Source organism: Rattus norvegicus, chromosome 6 (genome assembly GCF_036323735.1).
Source record: "Rattus norvegicus strain BN/NHsdMcwi chromosome 6, GRCr8, whole genome shotgun sequence".
NCBI lineage: Eukaryota > Metazoa > Chordata > Mammalia > Rodentia > Muridae > Rattus > Rattus norvegicus.
In genome coordinates, this window is record NC_086024.1 from 105,336,057 (window position 1) to 105,358,134 (window position 22,078).

At 44.9% G+C, this 22,078-nt stretch overlaps 2 protein-coding genes and 1 pseudogene across 2 annotated transcripts; all 3 read right to left on the minus strand.

Moving 5' to 3' along the window:
• Nucleotides 1-13,425: 13,425 nt before the first annotated feature.
• LOC134479423 (ornithine decarboxylase-like) lies at nucleotides 13,426-14,416 on the minus strand (annotated as a pseudogene).
• Nucleotides 14,417-17,609: 3,193 nt separating this feature from the next.
• Nucleotides 17,610-18,029, minus strand: LOC134479442 (M-phase phosphoprotein 6-like). Its single transcript, XM_063262794.1, has one exon. It carries the CDS (start codon nucleotides 18,027-18,029, stop codon nucleotides 17,622-17,624), a length of 408 nt encoding a protein of 135 aa, XP_063118864.1. The 3' UTR covers nucleotides 17,610-17,621.
• Nucleotides 18,030-18,510: 481 nt separating this feature from the next.
• LOC134479430 (dnaJ homolog subfamily C member 17-like) lies at nucleotides 18,511-19,386 on the minus strand. Its single transcript, XM_063262784.1, has one exon. The coding sequence runs from the start codon at nucleotides 19,384-19,386 to the stop codon at nucleotides 18,526-18,528; it is 861 nt and encodes a 286-aa protein (XP_063118854.1). The 3' UTR covers nucleotides 18,511-18,525.
• Nucleotides 19,387-22,078: the final 2,692 nt, after the last annotated feature.

Consider the following 22,078-nt stretch of genomic DNA (forward strand, 5'->3'; position numbering starts at 1 on the left):
AGAACAGCTGCCCAAGGAGATGGAGCTCAATCCTAGAAAACTACTGCTGAGCAGGTCCACTTGCCCACATCCTAATAACTTTTCTCTTCCACTGCATCTGCTCTCCTGTGGGCTAGAGGAGAGCATTAGAGGTTCCAAAGCATTTATGCCTACAGGTGGCACCCAAAGTGCCTTAGGCATAACAGGTAACTCTGCTTCTAATGTGGTAGAGGGAACTGTAGATGATGAGGGGTGAGCAATGTTACTGAAGGAAATTGGTAAAATGGCAGCTACATTGGCTGGGTGTCCTCTGATAGTGTCCTGGAGGGGGTGTTTTGGATTCGCATATACTCTTCACCCACTATTTTGAAAATTTGTAATAAAACCCAAAAACATAAAAGTTCACGCAATTCTCTTCTGCTAGAAAAGATTGCAGATTGGCTATGCACATAGAGTGTGTGACTAGAAGTGGAAATGCTTGGAAAGGAAAAAGAGCCAGGGGGAGAACAAGGCTTGGTGAATGAGACTGGGAATGTACCCCATGAAGGAAAGGGAAAGAAATAGAGTGGAAGGGAAAGTGCCGCCCTGCCCTGCTCCCCGTGCTTTCACTACCGGGTGCCCAAATGCCTCAGGGAGACAGGGGCTGGGAAGACCAGGAGGCAGCACATGTACAAACTGGTAATGTATAAGTGAGTGCATTACCACAACCTTGCTTGGGCCTCCAGAGGCACCTGCATCCTTCCCAGTGTCTCTGCAGCATGTGCCTGCTACTGATGCTATTCCTGCCACTGAGCTGACCCTTCAACTGATAGAAATGCTAGATTTAAAGCATTTTGAAGAATCTGTTGCTTTGTATCATTTACACTCTTCCTATGTTAATGAAACACTAAATAACTAGGCCACAGAATGAGGTGATCCCACAAGATTAGATGGAACGGGTTGATGTCAGCTGGTCAACAATGACAATGGTTTTCATGTTGGATGCATGAAGATACAGAACCAGCCCTGTAATTAACAAGTGGAATAACTGTTACTGAAGACGAGCTGCTTGGTGATGGGCATCATGCTGTCTTAGGGGAAATAAATCAGATCTGACGGTGAAATTGAACAATGGTACGTTGCAACTTTAGGAGCTTGGGATTTGGTTGCAGGATCTGGGGGAAATTTTCTTTAACTAAAATAGGATTCTGAAGAATCCTTTAGAGAATTCTTACAGAGGTTGAGTTCAACTGTGAATATAACCATATCAGACTTTAAAAACAGAAATTCATTGATAGAAATATGTCTTTGAGAATGCAAACACCAAATGTGAGAGAGCAGTTAGACCATGAAAGCCACGTAAAGCCCCTATAGATGAATGGATAAGGGAAACCACTGGTATTGCTTGTCATGAGTATAATGCCAACATCATACAGCAAATGGTGGCTAGATTTATCAGCAATCAAAATGCTTGATGTTTTAATTGAGGTCCATTGGGTCATTTACAAAGAGGTTGTAAGGCCAAAGTATCCAGACTTCAAAATAACAAGTGCAATGATTGTAGCGAATATGGTAATCCTAGCTAAGAACAGGCAGGTTCTGGTTATTGTGAGCTACAGAGGATTCCAGGCTACTGCAGCCTCTGTGCAAAAGGCAGACATTGGTCAAAGGATTGGCAGTCTAAGAGCCACATGGATCTGCTTCATCTTCATCTTCTCTGCCCCTCTCTTCTCTGTCCTTCTCTCTTTGGAGGAAGATGGACATAATAATTGTTAGGGATTTGAATCTTGGCCTGTGCCTGGACAGAACATGCCAAGCCACCATGTTTCCACGTGGAGAACTTTAATGTTTAGAGTAGTAGAGTCAAAATGTTTGCCGGCCATGGGAACATGAAGTGGGGGATTGGAAAAGGGGCAGGAGCAGTAAAGAAAGAAGAGAGAAGTAAGAGAGGGTAAGAGGGCAAGTAGCCCCTTTGAGAGTGTCAGGCACAGGTGGCACAGGCATTTGTTGGGTGGAGCGTACCTGGCTGTTCCCATGTAGCTGTGCTCTTGGAGCTTAGACAGAACACCAATATTCCCCTGTTTTACTTTAATTAAAAAAAATCAGCAGCAAGGGTGAAGCAGGAATTGGGTTGAGGTGATCTGACTACTACTTCTTGCTTGCTCTGTGGTGACTTTTTCTAGGGAACCTAGAAAAATGGTATGGGGAAGTTTGTACAGTCCTAGAGTTGGCTGTCTCCCTGTTGTCCAGGGTCTGTGGAACTATCCGAGGATAGGTCAGAAGGAACAGATCCAATAGAGGCATCTGTGTCTGAGAGGAGACTGGAACATCTGGAGGTCTCTTCTCTGGGGCTGTCCTGGGTGTAGTAAGCACCTGGACTTGATGAAGTGCTGGAACATACATACTTATTATAGGCAGAGAATAAAATTAAGCATGTTGCAGGAGATAAGTAAACTTTTTCTTAAATGTAAATTTAAAAATCAGAGGACTCCCACCCTTTGGAATACGTAGTAAGTGGAGATTTAGGCAGATGCACTTATCTGAGTGGAATCTATTTGGTCCATAAGAATAGGTCTGAGTGGGATTCCTGTAGCTCATAGGTTTCCATTCTTCAAGATCGGCAGAGCAAGGTATAAGCGGGAGTGCTCAAGTACTTGCAGTTGGGACAGTGGTGTGGACAGCTGGGGCAATGTGTGCAGGCGGTGTTGTGAGCTCGCTGGAGCAAAGTCCTGGACAGAAAGAGAGCTGGCTTATACAAGGGTCTTCGGGTCCCAGAGACATGGAAAACAGGCCTGATAGACATGGTTCCTCCTAAACAGGGTCAGACCTGCTTTTCACAGGGCAGGAACCAGGAGCTACAGCAACAAGCATGGGAGAAGAGGGAGGCCTGGGAATGGGGCCAGACAGAGAGAATGGTTTCTGGTTAGTGTAAATTAGACCAAAACATCCCAGGAAATGGGGACAGGCATTGAAGACCTATAGACCCATGGGTGAGAATAGGGATTAATTGCCCCAACTTGTGCTCGGGCTAGATTTAGAGCTGGTGCTCTTGGGCCAGAGAGCAGTCTATCCAGGCCTGGGCTGGCATTAATCCATCTCAAAGAGAGAAAGTCTCACCCAAGGAAAAGATCCTAGAAGGAGGCTCCATGAAAGGATCTATCTCCAGAGGTAGCACAGGTAGCTCCAAGCTTAAGAACCCTCCTCTGAAACCCTGTGTGTATACCCCGTGGAAAGTCAAGCTCTGAGGTAAAAAAAAAAAGCACACAGAGGTGGAGTAACTACTGCTCACCTGCATGTGCTTGAAGAGGGCGCTCTGCTTGGTGGGCAGCTATAAGCAGGGTGTCCTGGCGATGGGAGGCCTGCTGGAGTGGTGTAAGTCCTGAGATCCCAGGCAGCCAGCAAGCATTGGTGGTTTGATTGGGTCGATGATGTGGCAGCAGCTGCGATCAAATCACTATGATGTTCACAGAAGTAGCAGCAGATGTAATGGCAGGGCCCAACAGCAGGACGCTTGGAGGCAATCTCCAGCCATGTGCACAGAAGTGGCATGCATCTCCATTCTTCCTTCCAAGCCAGGGAGAGCGCAGAGCCAATGGTGAGCAACTGCAGCTGTGCCCACAGACCAGTGTGAACTGTGGGCAATGCAGCAACAAGGTGTTAGTGCACAGATTCCCTCCACCTCCACCAAGGTTCTGCCAGGATAAGCTGGCAGTTGCAGCGGGCAGCAGAGGCATGTGTTGGGAAAGGCCTATCCTGTGCCTCAGGGTCAGTAGAGGGATGGTGGAAGAACCAGGCAATGTGGGCAGGGGGAAATCAAAACGCTCACCTGGGGGCATCCGAGTCAAGGCACCAATGGTAAGGTTCTTGGTTTGATCCAGGGTTTCTGAACCAGTGTTTGGATTTTGAAAATCGGACCGTGCCTGGACAGAACACACCCAGCCACCATTTTTCCACATGAAGAAACTTAATGAGAGAGTAGCAGAGTGCATAGGCCACTGTCTGGCACATCTGTCTGTTGTCAGGCAACTGTGGGTTAGAGAATATCTGGCTGTCCTGAGGTACCTATGTTTATAAGCATGGGGAGAATACCAACAGTAATCATGTAAGGGCTCTGGAAAAGCAGGCTCTGCAGCCTTGGGAGGGAGGTCAGAGATACCTGGCAGGAGATGGTAGAACAAGCCTCAAGTTTAGAGCAGGAGAAAACACAGAGATAATGAACTGGTAACTCCCTCCTGGAAGGCCTGCATTATCTTTGTCTAGAAATTGTGCCTGGTAGGCAAGTTATAAAAATTTTTTTTAAAGATTACTGCCTGTGAGTACACTGTCAGGGATAAGAGGTGATAAGAGGGCATCACATCCATTACAGGTGGTTGTGAGTCACCTTTTTCTTGCTGGCAATTGAAGTCAGACCCCTGGAAGAGCAGTCAGTGCTCTTTTTTTTTTTTTTTTCTTTTTTTTTTTTATTAACTTGAGTATTTCTTATATACATTTCGAGTGTTATTTCCTTTCCCGGTATCCAGGCAAACATCCCCCTCCCCCGTCCCCTTCCTTATGGGTGTTCCCCTCCCAACCCTCCCCCCATTGCCGCCCTCCCCCCAACAGTCTAGTTCACTGGGGGTTCAGTCTTAGCAGGACCCAGGGCTTCCCCTTCCACTGGTGCTCTTACTAGGATATTCATTGCTACCTATGAGGTCAGAGTCCAGGGTCAGTCCATGTATAGTCTTTGGGTAGTGGCTTAGTCCCTGGAAGCTCTGGTTGCTTGGCATTGTTGTACATATGGGGTCTCGAGCCCCTTCAAGCTCTTCCAGTTCTTTCTCTGATTCCTTCAACGGGGGTCCTATTCTCAGTTCAGTGGTTTGCTGCTGGCATTCGCCTCTGTATTTGCTGTATTCTGGCTGTGTCTCTCAGGAGCGATCTACATCCGGCTCCTGTCGGTCTGCACTTCTTTGCTTCATCCATCTTGTCTAATTGGGTGGCTGTATATATATGGGCCACATGTGGGGCAGACTCTGAATGGGTGTTCCTTCAGTCTCTGTTTTAATCTTTGCCTCTCTCTTCGCTGCCAAGGGTATTCTTGTTCCCCTTTTTTTTTTTTTTTTTTTTTTTTATTAACTTGAGTATTTCTTATATACATTTCGAGTGTTATTCCCTTTCCCGGTTTCCAGGCAAACATCCCCCTCCCCCCTCCCCTTCCTTATGGGTGTTCCCCTCCCAACCCTCCCACCATTGCCGCCCTCCCCCCATAGACTAGTTCACTGGGGGTTCAGTCTTAGCAGGACCCAGGGCTTCCCCTTCCACTGGTGCTCTTACTAGGATATTCATTGCTACCTATGGGGTCAGAGTCCAGGGTCAGTCCATGTATAGTCTTTGGGTAGTGGCTTAGTCCCTGGAAGCTCTGGTTGCTTGGCATTGTTGTACTTTTGGGGTCTCGAGCCCCTTCAAGCTCTTCCAGTTCTTTCTCTGATTCCTTCAATAGGGGACCTATTCTCAGTTCAGTGGTTTGCTGCTGGCATTCGCCTCTGTATTTGCTGTATTCTGGCTGTGTCTCTCAGGAGCGATCTACATCCGGCTCCTGTCGGTCTGCACTTCTTTGCTTCATCCATCTAGTCCAATTGGGTGGCTGTATATGTATGGGCCAAATGTGGGACAGGCTCTGAATGGGTGTTCCTTCAGTCTCTGTTTTAATCTTTGCCTCTCCCTTCCCTGCCAAGGGTATTCTTTTTCCTCATTTAAAGAAGGAGTGAAGCATTCACATTTTGATCATCCGTCTTGAGTTTCGTTTGTTCTAGGGATCTAGGGTAATTCAAGCATTTGGGCTAATAGCCACTTATCAATGAGTGCATACCATGTATGTCTTTCTGTGATTGGGTTAGTTCACTCAGGATGATATTTTCCAGTTCCAACCATTTGCCTACGAATTTCATAAACTCGTTGTTTTTGATAGCTGAGTAGTATTCCATTGTGTAGATGTACCACATTTTCTGTATCCATTCCTCTGTTGAAGGGCATCTGGGTTCTTTCCATTTTCTGGCTATTATAAATAAGGCTGCGATGAACATAGTGGAGCACGTGTCTCTTTTATATGTTGAGGCATCTTTTGGGTATATGCCCAAGAGAGGTATAGCTGGATCCTCAGGCAGTTCAATGTCCAATTTTCTGAGGAACCTCCAGACTGATTTCCAGAATGGTTTTACCAGTCTGCAATCCCACCAACAATGGAGGAGTGTTCCTCTTTCTCCACAACCTCGCCAGCATCTGCTGTCACCTGAGTTTTTGATCTTAGCCAATCGCACTGGTGTGAGGTGAAATCTCAGGGTTGTTTTGATTTGCATTTCCCTTATGACTAAAGATGTTGAACATTTCTTTAGGTGTTTCTCAGCCATTCGGCATTCCTCAGCTGTGAATTCTTTGTTTAGCTCTGAACCCCATTTTTTAATAGGGTTATTTGTTTCCCTGCGGTCTAACTTCTTGAGTTCTTTGTATATTTTGGATATAAGGCCTCTATCTGTTGTAGGGTTGGTAAAGATCTTTTCCCAATCTGTTGGTTGCCGTTTTGTCCTAACCACAGTGTCCTTTGCCTTACAGAAGCTTTGCAGTTTTATGAGATCCCATTTGTCAATTCTTGATCTTAGAGCATAAGCCATTGGTGTTTTGTTCAGGAAATTTTTTCCAGTGCCCATGTGTTCCAGATGCTTCCCTAGTTTTTCTTCTATTAGTTTGAGTGTGTCTGGTTTGATGTGGAGGTCCTTGATCCACTTCGACTTAAGCTTTGTACAGGGTGATAAGCATGGATCGATCTGCATTCTTCTACATGTTGCCCTCCAGTTGAACCAGCACCATTTGCTGAAAATGCTATCTTTTTTCCATTGGATGGTTTTGGCTCCTTTGTCAAAAATCAAGTGACCATAGGTGTGTGGGTTCATTTCTGGGTCTTCAATTCTATTCCATTGGTCTATCTGTCTGTCTCTGTACCAATACCATGCAGTTTTTATCACTATTGCTCTGTAATACTGCTTGAGTTCAGGGATAGTGATTCCCCCTGAAGTCCTTTTATTGTTGAGGATAGCTTTAGCTATCCTGGGTTTTTTGTTATTCCAGATGAATTTGCAAATTGTTCTGTCTAACTCTTTGAAGAATTGGATTGGTATTTTGATGGGGATTGCATTGAATCTGTAGATTGCTTTTGGTAAAATGGCCATTTTTACTATATTAATCCTGCCAATCCATGAGCATGGGAGATCTTTCCATCTTCTGAGGTCTTCTTCAATTTCTTTCTTCAGTGTCTTGAAGTTCTTATTGTACAGATCTTTTACTTGCTTGGTTAAAGTCACACCGAGGTACTTTATATTATTTGGGTCTATTATGAAGGGTGTCGTTTCCCTAATTTCTTTCTCGGCTTGTTTCTCTTTTGTATAGAGGAAGGCAACTGATTTATTTGAGTTAATTTTATACCCAGCCACTTTGCTGAAGTTGTTTATCAGCTTTAGTAGTTCTCTGGTGGAACTTTTGTGATCACTTAAATATACTATCATATCATCTGCAAATAGTGATATTTTGACCTCTTCTTTTCCGATCTGTATCCCTTTGATCTCCTTTTGTTGTCTGATTGCTCTGGCTAGAACTTCAAGAACTATATTGAATAAGTAGGGAGAGAGTGGGCAGCCTTGTCTAGTCCCTGATTTTAGTGGGATTGCTTCAAGTTTCTCTCCATTTAGTTTAATGTTAGCAACTGGTTTGCTGTATATGGCTTTTACTATGTTTAGGTATGGGCCTTGAATTCCTATTCTTTCCAGGACTTTTATCATGAAGGGGTGTTGAATTTTGTCAAATGCTTTCTCAGCATCTAATGAAATGATCATGTGGTTCTGTTCTTTCAGTTTGTTTATATAATGGATCACGTTGATGGTTTTCCGTATATTAAACCATCCCTGCATGCCTGGGATGAAGCCTACTTGATCATGGTGGATGATTGTTTTGATGTGCTCTTGAATTCGGTTTGCCAGAATTTTATTGAGTATTTTTGCGTCGATATTCATAAGGGAAATTGGTCTGAAGTTCTCTTTCTTTGTTGTGTCTTTGTGTGGTTTAGGTATAAGAGTAATTGTAGATTCGTAGAAGGAATTCGGTAGGGCTCCATCTGTTTCAATTTTGTGGAATAGTTTGGATAATATTGGTATGAGGTCTTCTATGAAGGTTTGATAGAATTCTGCACTAAACCCATCTGGACCTGGGCTCTTTTTGGTTGGGAGACCTTTAATGACTGCTTCTATTTCCTTAGGAGTTATGGGGTTGTTTAACTGGTTTATCTGTTCCTGATTTAACTTTGATACCTGGTATCTGTCTAGGAAATAGTCCATTTCCTGAAGATTTTCAAATTTTGTTGAATATAGGTTTTTATAGTAAGATCTGATGATTTTTTGAATTTCCTCTGAATCTGTAGTTATGTCTCCCTTTTCATTTCTGATTTTGTTAATTTGGACGCACTCTCTGTGTCCTCTCGTTAGTCTGGCTAAGGGTTTATCTATCTTGTTGATTTTCTCAAAGAACCAACTTTTGGTCCTGTTGATTCTTTCTATGGTCCTTTTTGTTTCTACTTGGTTGATTTCAGCTCTGAGTTTGATTATTTCCTGCCTTCTACTCCTCCTGGGTGTATTTGCTTCTTTTTGTTCTAGAGCTTTTAGGTGTGCTGTCAAGCTGCTGACATATGCTCTTTCCTGTTTCTTTCTGCAGGCACTCAGCGCTATGAGTTTTCCTCTTAGCACAGCTTTCATTGTGTCCCATAAGTTTGAGTATGTTGTATCTTCATTTTCATTAAATTCTAAAAAGTTTTTAATTTCTTTCTTTATTTCTTCCTTGACCAGGTTATCATTGAGTAGAGCATTGTTCAATTTCCACGTATATGTGGGCATTCTTCCCTTATTGTTATTGAAGACCAGTTTTAGGCCATGGTGGTCCGATAGCACGCATGGGATTATTTCTATCTTTCTGTACCTGTTGAGGCCCGTTTTTTGACCAATTATATGGTCAATTTTGGAGAAAGTACCATGAGGAGCTGAGAAGAAGGTATATCCTTTTGCTTTAGGATAGAATGTTCTATAAATATCCCTTAAGTCCATTTGGCTCATGACTTCTCTTAGTCTGTCGACATCACTGTTTAATTTCTGTTTCCATGATCTGTCCATTGATGAGAGTGGGGTGTTGAAATCTCCCACTATTATTGTGTGAGGTGCAATGTGTGTTTTGAGCTTTAGTAAGGTTTCTTTTACGTATGTAGGTGCCCTTGTATTTGGGGCATAGATATTTAGGATTGAGAGTTCATCTTGGTGGATTTTTCCTTTGATGAATATGAAGTGTCCTTCCTTATCTTTTTTGATGACTTTTAGTTGGAAATTGATTTTATTTGATATTAGAATGGCTACTCCAGCTTGCTTCTTCTGACCATTTGCTTGGAAATTTGTTTTCCAGCCTTTCACTCTGAGGTAGTGTCTGTCTTTGTCTGTGAGGTGTGTTTCCTGTAGGCAGCAGAATGCAGGGTCCTCGTTGCGTATCCAGTTTGTTAATCTATGTCTTTTTATTGGGGAGTTGAGGCCATTGATATTGAGAGATATTAAGGAATAGTGATTATTGTTTCCCTTTATATTCATATTTGGATGTGAGGTTATGTTTGTGTGCTTTCATTCTCTTTGTTTTGTTGCCAAGACGATTAGTTTCTTGCTTCTTCTAGGGTATAGCTTGCCTCCTTATGTTGGGCTTTACCATTTATTATCCTTTGTAGTGCTGGATTTGTAGAAAGATATTGTGTAAATTTGGTTTTGTCATGGAATATCTTGGTTTCTCCATCAATGTTAATTGAGAGTTTTGCTGGATACAGTAACCTGGGCTGGCATTTGTGTTCTCTTAGGGTCTGTATGACATCAGTCCAGGATCTTCTGGCCTTCATAGTTTCTGGCGAGAAGTCTGGTGTGATTCTGATAGGTCTCCCTTTATATGTTACTTGACCTTTTTCCCTTACTGCTTTTAATATTCTTTCTTTATTTTGTGCGTTTGGTGTTTTGACAATTATGTGACGGGAGGTGTTTCTTTTCTGGTCCAATCTATTTGGAGTTCTGTAGGCTTCTTGTATGCCTATGGGTATCTCTTTTTTTAGGTTAGGGAAGTTTTCTTCTATGATTTTGTTGAAGATATTTACTGGTCCTTTGAGCTGGGAGTCTTCACTCTCTTCTATACCTATTATCCTTAGGTTTGATCTTCTCATTGAGTCCTGGATTTCCTGTATGTTTTGGACCAGTAGCTTTTTCCGCTTTACATTATCTTTGACAGTTGAGTCAATGATTTCTATGGAATCTTCTGCTCCTGAGATTCTCTCTTCCATCTCTTGTATTCTGTTGGTGAAGCTTGTATCTACAGCTCCTTGTCTCTTCTTTTGGTTTTCTATATCCAGGGTTGTTTCCATGTGTTCTTTCTTGATTGCTTCTATTTCCATTTTTAATTCCTTCATCTGTTTGATTTTGTTTTCCTGGAATTCTTTCAGGGATTTTTGCCATTCCTCTCTGTAGGCCTCTACTTGTTTATTAATGATTTCCTGTGTTTCCCTAAGTGTGTTCATGTCTTTCTTGAAGTCCTCCAGCATCATGATCAAATATGATTTTGAAACTAGATCTTGCTTTTCTGGTGTGTTTGGATATTCCATGTTTGTTTTGGCGGGAGAATTGGGCTCCGATGATGGCATGCAGTCTTGGTTTCTGTTGCTTGGGTTCCTGCGCTTGCCTCTCGCCATCAGATTATCTCTAGTGTTACTTTGTTCTGCTATTTCTGACAGTGGCTAGACTGACCTATAAGCCTGTGTGTCAGGAGTGCTGTAGACCTGTTTTCCTCTCTTTCAGTCAGTTATGGGGACAGTGTGTTCTGCTTTCCGGCGTGTAGTTTTTCCTCTCTACAGGTCTTCAGCTGTTCCTGTGGGCCTGTGTCTTGAGTTCACCAGGCAGCTTTCTTGCAGCAGAAAATTTGGTCTTACCTGTGGTCCCGAGGCTCAGGTTCGCTCGTGGGGTGCTGCCCAGGGGCTCTCTGCAGCGGCAGCAACCAGGAAGACCTGTGCCGCCCCTTCTGGGAGCTTCAGTGCACCAGGGTTCCAGATGGTCTTTGGCTTTTTCCTCTGGCGTCCGAGATGTGTGTGCAGGGAGCAGTCTCTTCTGGTTTCCCAGGCTTGTCTGCCTCTCTGAAGGTTTAGCTCTCCCTCCCACGGGATTTGGGTGCAGAGAACTGTTTATCCGGTCTGTTTCTTTCAGGTTCCGGCGGTGTCTCAGGCGCAGAAGTCCTGCCGCTCCTGGGCCCTCCCCCACGGGAGCCCAGAGGCCTTATACAGTTTCCTCTTGGGCCAGGGATGTGGGCAGGGGTGAGCAGTGTTGGTGGTCTCTTCCGCTCTGCAGCCTCAGGAGTGCCCACCTGACCAGGCGGTTGGGTCTCTCTCTCACCGGGTCTGGGAGCAGAGAGCTGCTGCGGGCCGGGATCCGCGGGTGTGGGACTTCCGGTAAACACAGACCGTGCCTCCTAGAGAAATTCTGCTTCCGTGTCCCAAGCTCACCAGGCAGCTTTCTTGCAGCAGAAAATTTGGTCTTACCTGTGGTCCCGAGGCTCAGGTTCGCTCGTGGGGTGCTGCCCAGGGGCTCTCTGCAGCGGCAGCAACCAGGGAGACCTGTGCCGCCCCTTCCGGGAGCTTCAGTGCACCAGGGTTCCAGATGGTCTTTGGCTTTTTCCTCTGGCGTCCGAGATGTGTGTGCAGGGAGCAGTCTCTTCTGGTTTCCCAGGCTTGTCTGCCTCTCTGAAGGTTTAGCTCTCCCTCCCACGGGATTTGGGTGCAGAGAACTGTTTATCCGGTCTGTTTCTTTCCAGTCAGTGCTCTTAACCCCTGAGCCATCTCTCCAGCCCTGTATCTCTTCTCCACAGTATCAAAGGTCTCAGAGGCAAGCTGGTTGCAAGAACCCACAAAGCAGTGGTGGAGAGAGAAAGAGGCCAGGTTAGGGTTGGCAGTGGCCAATCCCAGAACTCAGCATCTTGGAAGAAGAAGAAAGGCAGGAGGGGCTGGTAGCATTGATGCAGTCCTGGGCTGAGGTGGTGGTGATTGTAAAACTACAGGCAGCCCTGTAAGCTAGAGGCCCCTCAGCAAACAATGGAGTAATTTTCCTTTTTGTCAGTCAGGAGGTACCAAGCAGGCAAGAAAAGTAGGTGTTTCTGATCTTATCCATGGCTGCAGAGAAAGTGTAGCTTTGATCTGGCCATTGATCCCTCTTACATTATCCCCAAAAGTCACATGATATAAGTGGACCACTGGTGTCGATGGTCCCTTACCTTCATGGACAGTGGGAATAATCTTGGGAAGAAGTGGATTCACTTCTCATGGACTCATGGTGTATCCAGGGGTAGTAGATGGGGATCACAAGGAAGAAACAAAACCAGCTAAAGAGGAGGAAGGAGATAGAACTGCTCAGCTGTTTCCCTACAACAGGGGGAAGGCTGTTCCTGTGGCATGAACAGGGGCTTTTGGGAGCACTGGGAAACATGTGCTCTGGAACACAGGTCTATGATTATAGATATAGATTGTCCAAATATGGGTGTGTGCATAGAAGGGTTGGTACATACAGGAGCTGATGTTACTTTCCCAAAAGTCTTGGAATCCACATTGGCTACCTCAGGTTTTGATGCAATTTATGGGAGTTTGTTCTTTCAAATAGCATTGTGTCCAATTGATTGCCTGTGTAGGACCAGAAGGGCAAAAAGAGAAATTGAGACATTATGTGGCTGACATACACTTAAGCTTATATCGGGAAGGGTCGTTTTACAACAATTGAGTTCTCAAAATAGTAGCCCTGCAGTTCCAGGGACAGCAAATGAGGGAATTAGGGTGACATGGTAGTTACTCCTGGGGAAGGATTAATACAGGTAACAGAGCACAGGTTCTTTATAGTCTGGACTTCTTTACATCTTTGTTACCACGTCATAGCTTATGGTAACAATTGGCTTGAAAGGTTGTTCTTCAAAATACCCTTGCATGAGAAAGACAGGGGAAGGTTTGCATTCTCCCTACCTAGTTCGAATAATAGTCATCCGCTAAAGAGAAAACTGCAAAGTTTGTCCAAAGGGAATGTTAAATAGTCCAACTTTGTCATATTTTTGTGTAACAACCATTCACAATTATTTGTAAGCAATTCCCTCCATCTCTCATTTACCATTTGACGGAAGACTTTCTGTTGGCTGATTCTGATAAAGATGGGTTAGGGAACATGGTAAAACAAAAGATTCTACTATACTTGGGATTACAGCTTGCTCCAGGAAAAATAAAGGGGAGATCCACTAGTTATCTGGGTTATAAAGTCCAACAAACAATTCAACCACCAAGGATACAGATCTGTAGGGACCAGTTGGGTACCCTTCATGATTTTCCCCAGATGCTGGATGAGTAAATCTTCTGCCCTAGGCCTTCCTATGTGCATGATCATAAGGAATGCAGGTAAATGATCCATACACTCTCCACCATTCACAGAATACATGAAGGCTTGGTCATTGACTCCTCTTCATCATCAGAACAGGCTGCTCCTTCCACACTTTCACTGGGCAATGATGCCGACTGCAACTGTGAAAGCGGAGGAGACACAGTATCTGCCCGGCTCAGCTATGGTTCTCACTCCAGAGTCGGATGGCATGTCCTCGTCCACGGCTGGGTGGATTACACTGTGTTCCCTTCAAATTTAAGCTTTGTATCTTCAGATCCAGGAGAGCCACCACCAATTTCAAGCAGTTCCATGCTGAAACCAACTTCTCATTCCATGTCAAAGACACAGCGGGTGTGTGATGCTGCCTGCATGAAGGTCTCAGGGTCAGTACATCTACTGCCCTCATGGAAGCTGATGGTCTTTTGCCTGTTCCATGAGAAGCCTGCTGGTTTTAAGTGTGGCACCAACCTTGACATTGAGGCGACAAAAGGCTCTGGAAGTGTCAACGTCCATATGTAAAACCAACTTTGTCTTTGGATGTGGTCTGGTGACTTTGATTAATTCAATTTCACTGACAAGGTCCTAATGTGGACTCCATTAGTGGAGGCATACTTGACTTGAGACACTTGGTTACAAGGATTTGCATAGGTAATGCTCTCTGGAGGCACCCAAGCCTCTACACCAACTGAATGCCACTCTTGCTTGCACAGTCAAATCCTCTCCCACTTGCAGCTAGAGCTCTGCTGTCGTTCCACTTGTCTGTGGAAGGGAGTCACAAGGCAAGAGCTTTTAGCCACCTCAGATGCTGCTTTAGAATCTCTTCGAGGTCTGATATATAGAAAGCTTCCTTATTGTCAGGGAAGAGTTCTTTTTCTTTTTTTTCTTTTTTTCTTTTGCTGTAGAATGTCCTTGGCAGTAAAGCCTTCCTCAAGGATATGGCAACCAAAGTTTTCCTTCATAAAGCTGCTCATGGTTCTTGATATGCCTGCGGAAAACAGCACTGGGTCACTGTTGGACAGACCCAAGGTGAGGACTGCACCAGACCCTGAGGATCATCCAGCCATTTGCTGATGCTGATCCGAGGTGGCGCCGAGCTTCTGGCTAGGGTGGCTGTTGGTGATGTCTGCAGGGTCTGTCCCTCAATATTCTTAATGTTGGTGAAAATGGAACAACACCTCGAAGAGGTTATTGAGAAACGTGAATAACTAGGCCAAGCAATGCAAGGATGTGTTGACATGGGAAGGGAACCCAGTAATAGTATCCAGGGGATGTGTTTATGCTTCTGTATATACAGAATTGAAGATATATGGGTACGAACAGAACCTTTTACAGTTTAGATCTGACTAATAGAAACCTCTTGTGAGCTGAGACAGTGTCTTCACCAAGCCCAGGTGATTCCCAGACTGTGTCAGTTAATGATTCTTCTACCTGTACATGCAAATCAACTTCAAAAGGGCTAGCACAGAAACTAGAAAGACAGATTGGGCAACCAATGCTACAGCTACCTTTTCTCAAACTAACCATTTTTTTCTCCCTTGGGGCCCATACAGGAATTCCTCAACCCAATTTAGCAGGAAGCAGTTTTATGAAGATCGTCGCCCTAGTCACTTAATGTGGGGTGTATAGGTTTGGTCATTTAATGTGATATAATTGTTATCTAGGATGAAAGGTTATTATTGGTTATGACCAGGGATTGATAAACATTTAAAAATCATTTTATTTGAATTATTATATATTAGAAATTTAATGTATTTTAAATTATGTTCTTAGAAATTTCAGATATTTGTCTTACCATTACATATGCAAAGCTATTTAAGTTTTTGTTTGCATTATATTTTGATGGAAATTTTAAATTGTTCTGAAGTACCGTATATTGATAGGAACCTAAGGTGGTTCTTTAAATACTGTATATTGATACAACCATGAGGTTTTGTTAAGTATTTGTCTATTCTATACATGTGGCTTTTACTGAAAATATGATGGTTTTTACATTAATTCCCATTGCGTGTAGATCACTAATGATAGGAAAAAAAGGATAATTCTTCAAGAAACAGGGAGATATGAAGAGGAAACTTCTAGGGGTTGGGGATTTAGCTCAGTGGTAGAGCGCTTGCCTAGGAAGCACAAGGCCCTGGGTTCACTCCCCAGCTCCGAAAAATAGAACCAAAAAAAAAAAAAAAAAAAAAAAAAAGAGGAACCTTCTAGGTCATTTTGCCAAATGATTTGCTCAGGCACACAGGTGAAAGGATGACTTGTTATAGCAAACACCTCAAAGACTTTTCCCAATGCACAGGTGAAAGAATGTTTGGCTCTAGAAGACAGTGAGAGGACTCCTGATGAAGGAGTGTAAATCCGACCCCACAGACAGAGGGAGATGAGCACTGAGCTTTGGTTTGCTCCACCTCGCCATTCTTCAGTAAAGACACCACATGTATTGGTTCGCCTTACAGAGCATGGTTGAGCTCAACCTGTGATAAAGCTGCCATGGAGAGAAGCTCACCAAAGAACTGCTCGTGAGGTTCCCGCAGTAGCTTGTCACCTCTGTGGCCTGACCTAAGGTCGGTGGCCAGCCTGGTGGTTTCTTCAGGATTGAGGTACAGCTGCCTGGTATTTGCTTGCTGGCAGGACTGGACTGTGGCTGCTGAGTTGTATTTGGTGTTTTCTCTGTGATTGAACACCTGCCCAAGGAGATGGAGCTCAATCCAGAGAACAACTGCTGGGCAGGTCCACTTCCCCACATCCTAATAACTTTTCTCTGCCATTACGCCTGCTCTGTGGTGGGCTAGAGGAGAGCTTAAGAGTAGGTTTCAAAACATTTATACCTACAGGTGGCACCCAATGTGCCTTAGACATAATGGGTAACTCTGCTCCTAATGTGGTAGAGGAAACTGTAGATGATGAGGGGTGAGCAAAGTTACTGAAGGAAGTGGATAAAATGGCAGCTACAGTTGCTGGGTGTTATCCTCCTGTGTAACTGGAGGGGATTTTTGATTTTGCTTTGTACATAAACTATTCTGGAAGTTTGGAGTGAAAGCTGAAAACTCAAAGTTCACTCAATTCTCTTCTGCTAGAAAAGATGACAGACTTGACTATGCATGTAGAGTTTGTGACTAAAATTTGAAATGCTTGGAAAGAAGAGCCAAGCAGAGAACAATGTTCAGGCTTGGTGAATGAGACTGGGAATGTACCCATGATGAAAAGGGGGAAAGAAATAGACTGGAAGGGAAAGTGCTGCCCTGCCCTGCTCCCTGTGCTTTCACTACCAGGTGCCCAAATGCCTCAGGGAGACAAGGGGCTGGGAAGAGCAGGAGGCAGCACAGGCACAAAAGGATGATGTGTGAGTGAGTGCACTCCCACAAGATTTTCTTAGGCCTGCAGAAATGCATGCATCCTTCCCAGTGTCTCTATAGCATGTGCCTGCTACTGATGCTATTCTTGACAGTGAGCTCACCTGGTGACTTATGGAAATGCCAGATTTTGAAGCATTTTAAAAATCAACTATTTTCCATCATTACCATAATTGTTAGGAAGTAGTAACAACTCCAGAGGTATCGACTTTTTTATATGAGACACATTTATTATGGAACATTAAAAAATGATCCAGATGACTGTTTAAAATACATAAACCCCACAATTCTATACATAAAGACCTAAGAGCATGCAGATACTCTGGGCTGTAGAGCCATGTCTGTTCCTGGTCAATCACTTCTGAAATGTTCTCAAATATTGAAATCCAAAGCAAATGAATTGGCTTGACATGATTCAAAAAGTAAAATATAAACGTAAGGGCATTAAAACCAAGGCAAGAATTAGTCTCCAATCCTGATTCCTGGAGAGTAACTGAGAGCAGGTGTCGGTGTGTGCCCTGTCTGTGTGTATATTCACACAGAATCAGGCCAAAAGTCAAGGGAGCGGCGTGTACCCACATATGTGAAGCCCCGAATGCCGTCAAAAGGATGTAGAACGTCTATCCTCCTTCTGTCTCAAGAACAGCACATTTCCAACCCTAGGCATCCCTTAGAAGGGACCAGTACCGAGGACAGGAGGGTGAGTTCAGACCATGCTGTTCTCACAGCATCCACTGCATCAGAGGCGTCCATATTAGTCTTCGGGCTTTAAGAACATCTTAATTTTCATGGCTTTTATATTTCCATTTTCATCTTCTTCATCATTGGCTCAGTCCCTATTCTTGGCAAACATTTTCCCAATTGTTCCCTCCAAAGTCTCATATCTTCTTGCCATTTCTTCCTCCGACACGTCAGCCTCTACAGTCTCCTCCTCTTCTGCCGCCGCCACTCTGTTCCTGGAATTAATCTGAAGCACGAACTTCTCAACTTCAGGATTAAAGCCTCTGAAAGGCATCCTTCCATAGAAAAGGTCTTCACACAGGGAGAAGCTCTGCTCTTCTATGATGAAGCTCTCCTTCTCCTTCAACTCCGGCAAATCCAGGTACCAGTGCTCATCCCTGATCGTCTTCCATTCCTCCTCTTCTAGCTGTTTCTGGTTTTCCGAGTCCAGGCCCCTCTGCATGAACTTCATGCGCAGCAGGTTTGTGGATAACTTCGTCTTCTGCTCCGACGTCATGTTGGATACATTTTCAGAGGCTTCCCGCTGTACTGTGCTTGCGCAGGGTCAAGAGGCGAGCAAGATGTTGTGTTCTGTGCTAACTTTTTATTCTGATGTAAACAAGATGGGTATGCAGGATGTAAGTCAGATAAAATAAGCATGGTGGTCAAAAGTCCACATCAATTCAGAAGTCAGAATTGCATGCTATCCTTATGGTATTGGAATATCCTGAACCTCTTAACGTAATTACTGATTCGTTGAATGCAGGGTTATTTTGCCTATAGGGACTGTTGAATTTGTCCCTGATAACAATGAATTAACTTTATTCAAATGCAACAGGCCATCAGAATTAGAAATTATCCATTACATATTATACATATTTGGTTTTCTTTCTGTTTGTTTTGTAAAAAGTTTATTGGTGATGACTCAGAAAAGGGTGTGGGGTGGGAAGGCTGAAGTTGGGCTACGTGGGCCGCACCTCATCTTCCTGCTGCATCTGCGCCATCAGCTGCCGTCACTCAGTGGCCTGACGCATGCCCATCATGACCAGACTCTTATATTCCCTTTCTGACAACACTGAGCCCTTCGACAGTCCTGGGGGACTGGGGTCCACCGTGCCCTGGGGCTGTCCCTCCAACCAGGAAACCTTCAGAGGGTTGTCAGCCAGGCCCACTTCATTTCTGACGGCCAACTCCGCAGCTCTGACAGTTGCAATCTCCACTATGACATTGCCTGGCTTCCTTCCGGAAACTACCAAGTTGAGAACCTCCCCATACTTATGTAAAAGCCTCAGGAGGACATCTCTGGAGTAGCCCCCTTGGGACTCATCCTCCTTCTTGCACGTCCACTTAAGCTTTAGTTTGGGGTTTCTTTTGCCCTCTCTATTTTCTGTTCTTCCTCTCAGCCTCTGTTCTCGGTCCTGGCGGATCTGCTCCTGGATCAGCCACTGCTGCTCTTCCAACTGTCGGGAACCCTCTTCTCGTAATTGAGCCATCTCCTGCTGTAGTGTGGTGGTGTTCCTGCTCTCCTCCTCTTCCTCAGTACCCTGGGCCTGGGCCTCCCACTCCCTGGCCTCCAGGTCGAGCTTCAGTTTCTTCCTGTTCTCGTCAAGTCTCTGGGTCCTCTCTGCAGCCTGCTTCCTGGCTTTCCTCTCCTTGTCATATGCAGCCCTGGCTGCAGCATCAGTCAGTACCTCCAAGGCCTGGGACAGCTGGTGGAAGAGTTCAGCTGCTCTGGGGTTATCTAGATTTTTATCTGGGTGGCAAGAGAGTGCTTTTTGTCTGTAGGCCTTCTTCACCTCTTTGTCTGTCGCCTTCTCTTCGACGCCTTGCAGCACATAGAGATCCATTTGTACTAGCTCTTTGATCACTGCCATGATTCTGAAAGAATAAAGATTTTAAACTATCCCCCACTGACCCTGCTGTGAGGACAAGTGCACCTCACACTGAAGCACCTCACATAACATGTTTTGGGGATGTAGCCTGTCTATAGCCATCCCAAATCATCTGGCTTCGATAAGGCCTGACTCAACAGTCCTAAGAAAAAAGAGAATTAGGGTCAACTTGCCCCAGAAGCAGGGTGGCCTAGAGTTGAACTCAGCCCAAGTTACAAACCAATGAAATTGCTTTCTGTGACTGTTGCCAACTACCTATGTAATTTTTCCTATAAATACCTTCCCCTAATAGGGCTTAGGGTTGACTCCTCTGTCTCCTGTGTAAGATATGTGTTGTTCCCAGAGCTCAAGTTTCTCAAATATACCTCTTGTTTATTACATCAAGACTCGTTTCTCATGAGTTCTTGGGGGGTTGCGTCATCTCGAGATTTGAGTGGGGGTCTTTCCCACCCCATGGTCTTTCATTTAGGGGCTCGTCCGGGATCTCGCAACGACCCACAACTTCAAAGACCTTCTTGGAGGTAAGGGGGTCCCCAATTGTGTCTGAGTGTGTGGCCGCTGTCTGTGTCTCTGTTCTGGTTCTGGTTAGTATCTGAAAAGTGCTTTGGTTTCACAGCCGCTTTCCGGAGCTGTAAAGCTCAGAAGCTGTGGTCGACAGACATGTCGGGAGGACCACAAGCTGCACCCTGAGGGATGCTTCAGGGCAACAGGAGAGCCAGGGACGCCTGGTGGCTCCTATTGGGTAGAAGAGGATAGTGTGTTCCTCTTGGAAGAGAAACTTCAAAGACCACTTCATCTGAAACTGCTTTTGGCTGGTGCCTGTGGACTAGGCACAGCAGTTGTTGTCTGGATATTGTGGTTTCTTTGTGTTGTCTGTTGTTTGTTTGTTTATTGTTTTTTTTTTTGTGATGATAGGACAGACAGTAATGACTCCCGTAAGCCTGATGTTAGATTATTGGACAAGTTAGGGACAGAGCACATAATATGTCAGTTGAAGTTAAGAAGGGAAAGTGGCAGACTTTGTGCACCTCTGAGTGGCCAACTTTCAGTGTTGGCTGGCCCCCTGAGGGCTCTTTTGACCTGACTATGATTCTTTGTTAAAGCTATTGTTTTTCAGGAAAAACTGGGAGCACACCTGGACCAGAAACCTTACATCTAGGTCTGGCAAAACCCGGTTCAAAATCCTCAGTACCCTCTGCTCCTCCTAAGATCTATCCTGAGGTGGGGGAGCCTCCTGAATGGCCAGCTCCTCCCCCGTATTTATGCCCCATTTCCTCCCCAGCAGCCTTATGACCTCTGCTCCAAAGGAAGAAGAAGCAGGGAGTGGGTTTTCGGCTACAGGTACGAGAAGCTGCAGGGCTTGGAGCCCCACAGAGCCTGACTCAACAGTAGCCTCGCCTTTGTGCACTTATGCTGTCCAACCTCCTGAATCCTCTGCCCCTCTGGAGGTCCGGTCAAGGGGATGCAAAGTTGGCTAGCACTCACCCCTGACTCCTCTACTGGCCAGATTCTTGTTTTTCCCTTGCGGGCTTCCAGACCTCCCCCTGGTCCAGGCAATGGGATGCAGCCCCTTCAGTATTGGCCTTTCTCCTCCTCTGATCTTTATAACTGGAAACTTAATCACGGAAGTATTTACTTTATTCGTCAAAGAGTTTTACTTGGTCCTCTTGGTGCTTAACTTAGAAGTTAAAAACAATTTGCTTGAGAAAAATGGTTTTCTGCCAGGGAGTTTTATCTTTCTCTCTTGAGCCTCCTTCCCAAGGAGAGATTCTCCTCCCTTTGCTCGACTTGTCCAGTCTAGCTGCTGTTAACAGTTGTGTATGAAGGACTCCAGGTTAGCGAGTGACCCTGTCTGAAGCAGGCATTATCAGAACCTAAAAGCTTTATCTTAGATCCTGAAGAAAAATTCTCCTGTTGCTTAAACATTCACAGCTTCTAAGGAAGGGACAGTGCAGAGTAGGGAAGTGTGGGGCTGAGGGTGGCAGGTGCATGGGCAAGCAAGCTGCAGGCTGTGCATGGGCAGGGGTCTGAGCCAGCTGGAAAAGAGTTTCAAGGTAAAGGGTCGGTTGGCCAGGGCTGATGCTTTGACAACAAAAAGAGTGCATTAAGAGAACTTTCTTTGAGAGAGCCTGCCTCCCTCCCCTTATCTGCTGGCCCTATTCTAAGAGAAGTGTCTGTCTACATGGACAGTGCCTTTGATCCTATCCCCTCAGCAGCCAGTTCCTTCCCCTGTGATCCAAATTCCCCAGGTTGGGGGGCAGGGAAGCCCCTAAAATGGTTTCAAAAAGAATCTACAACAAACTGTGAAGAACTTTGTTTTGCCAGTCAAAATTTAGAATTCAGGCTTTGGCTGTGGCCAAGGTCAGGATTAATCTTTTCTTTTCCATGGGCCTTTAACCCAGTGTGACAGTTTGGTAAAGGGCTGCTACTGAGGTCCTGAAAGTCCCAGGTGAACCAGTTACAATTCTTATGTCAGCCACTTGGCATCTAACACCCAGGTCCTAACCATCTCTCCATCCTTTTGTTATTAGTTCTTACTAGAAGCCTAGTGTCATTTGGAGGCTGGTTCTCTTGAGAGGTAAAGCCATGAAGCTGACACTGAAGAGAGACTCCTTGAGGAAAACTCTAAGTCCAGAGAGATAGTCGGTAACATATCAGTTGCCTCTCTGCTCGC

Bases quoted from the DNA above. Each gene is read 5' to 3' on its own strand.
- LOC134479430 (XM_063262784.1), bottom strand. From the start codon at position 19,386: ATGGCAGTGATCAAAGAGCTAGTACAAATGGATCTCTATGTGCTGCAA.
- LOC134479442 (XM_063262794.1), bottom strand. From the start codon at position 18,029: ATGACGTCGGAGCAGAAGACGAAGTTATCCACAAACCTGCTGCGCATG.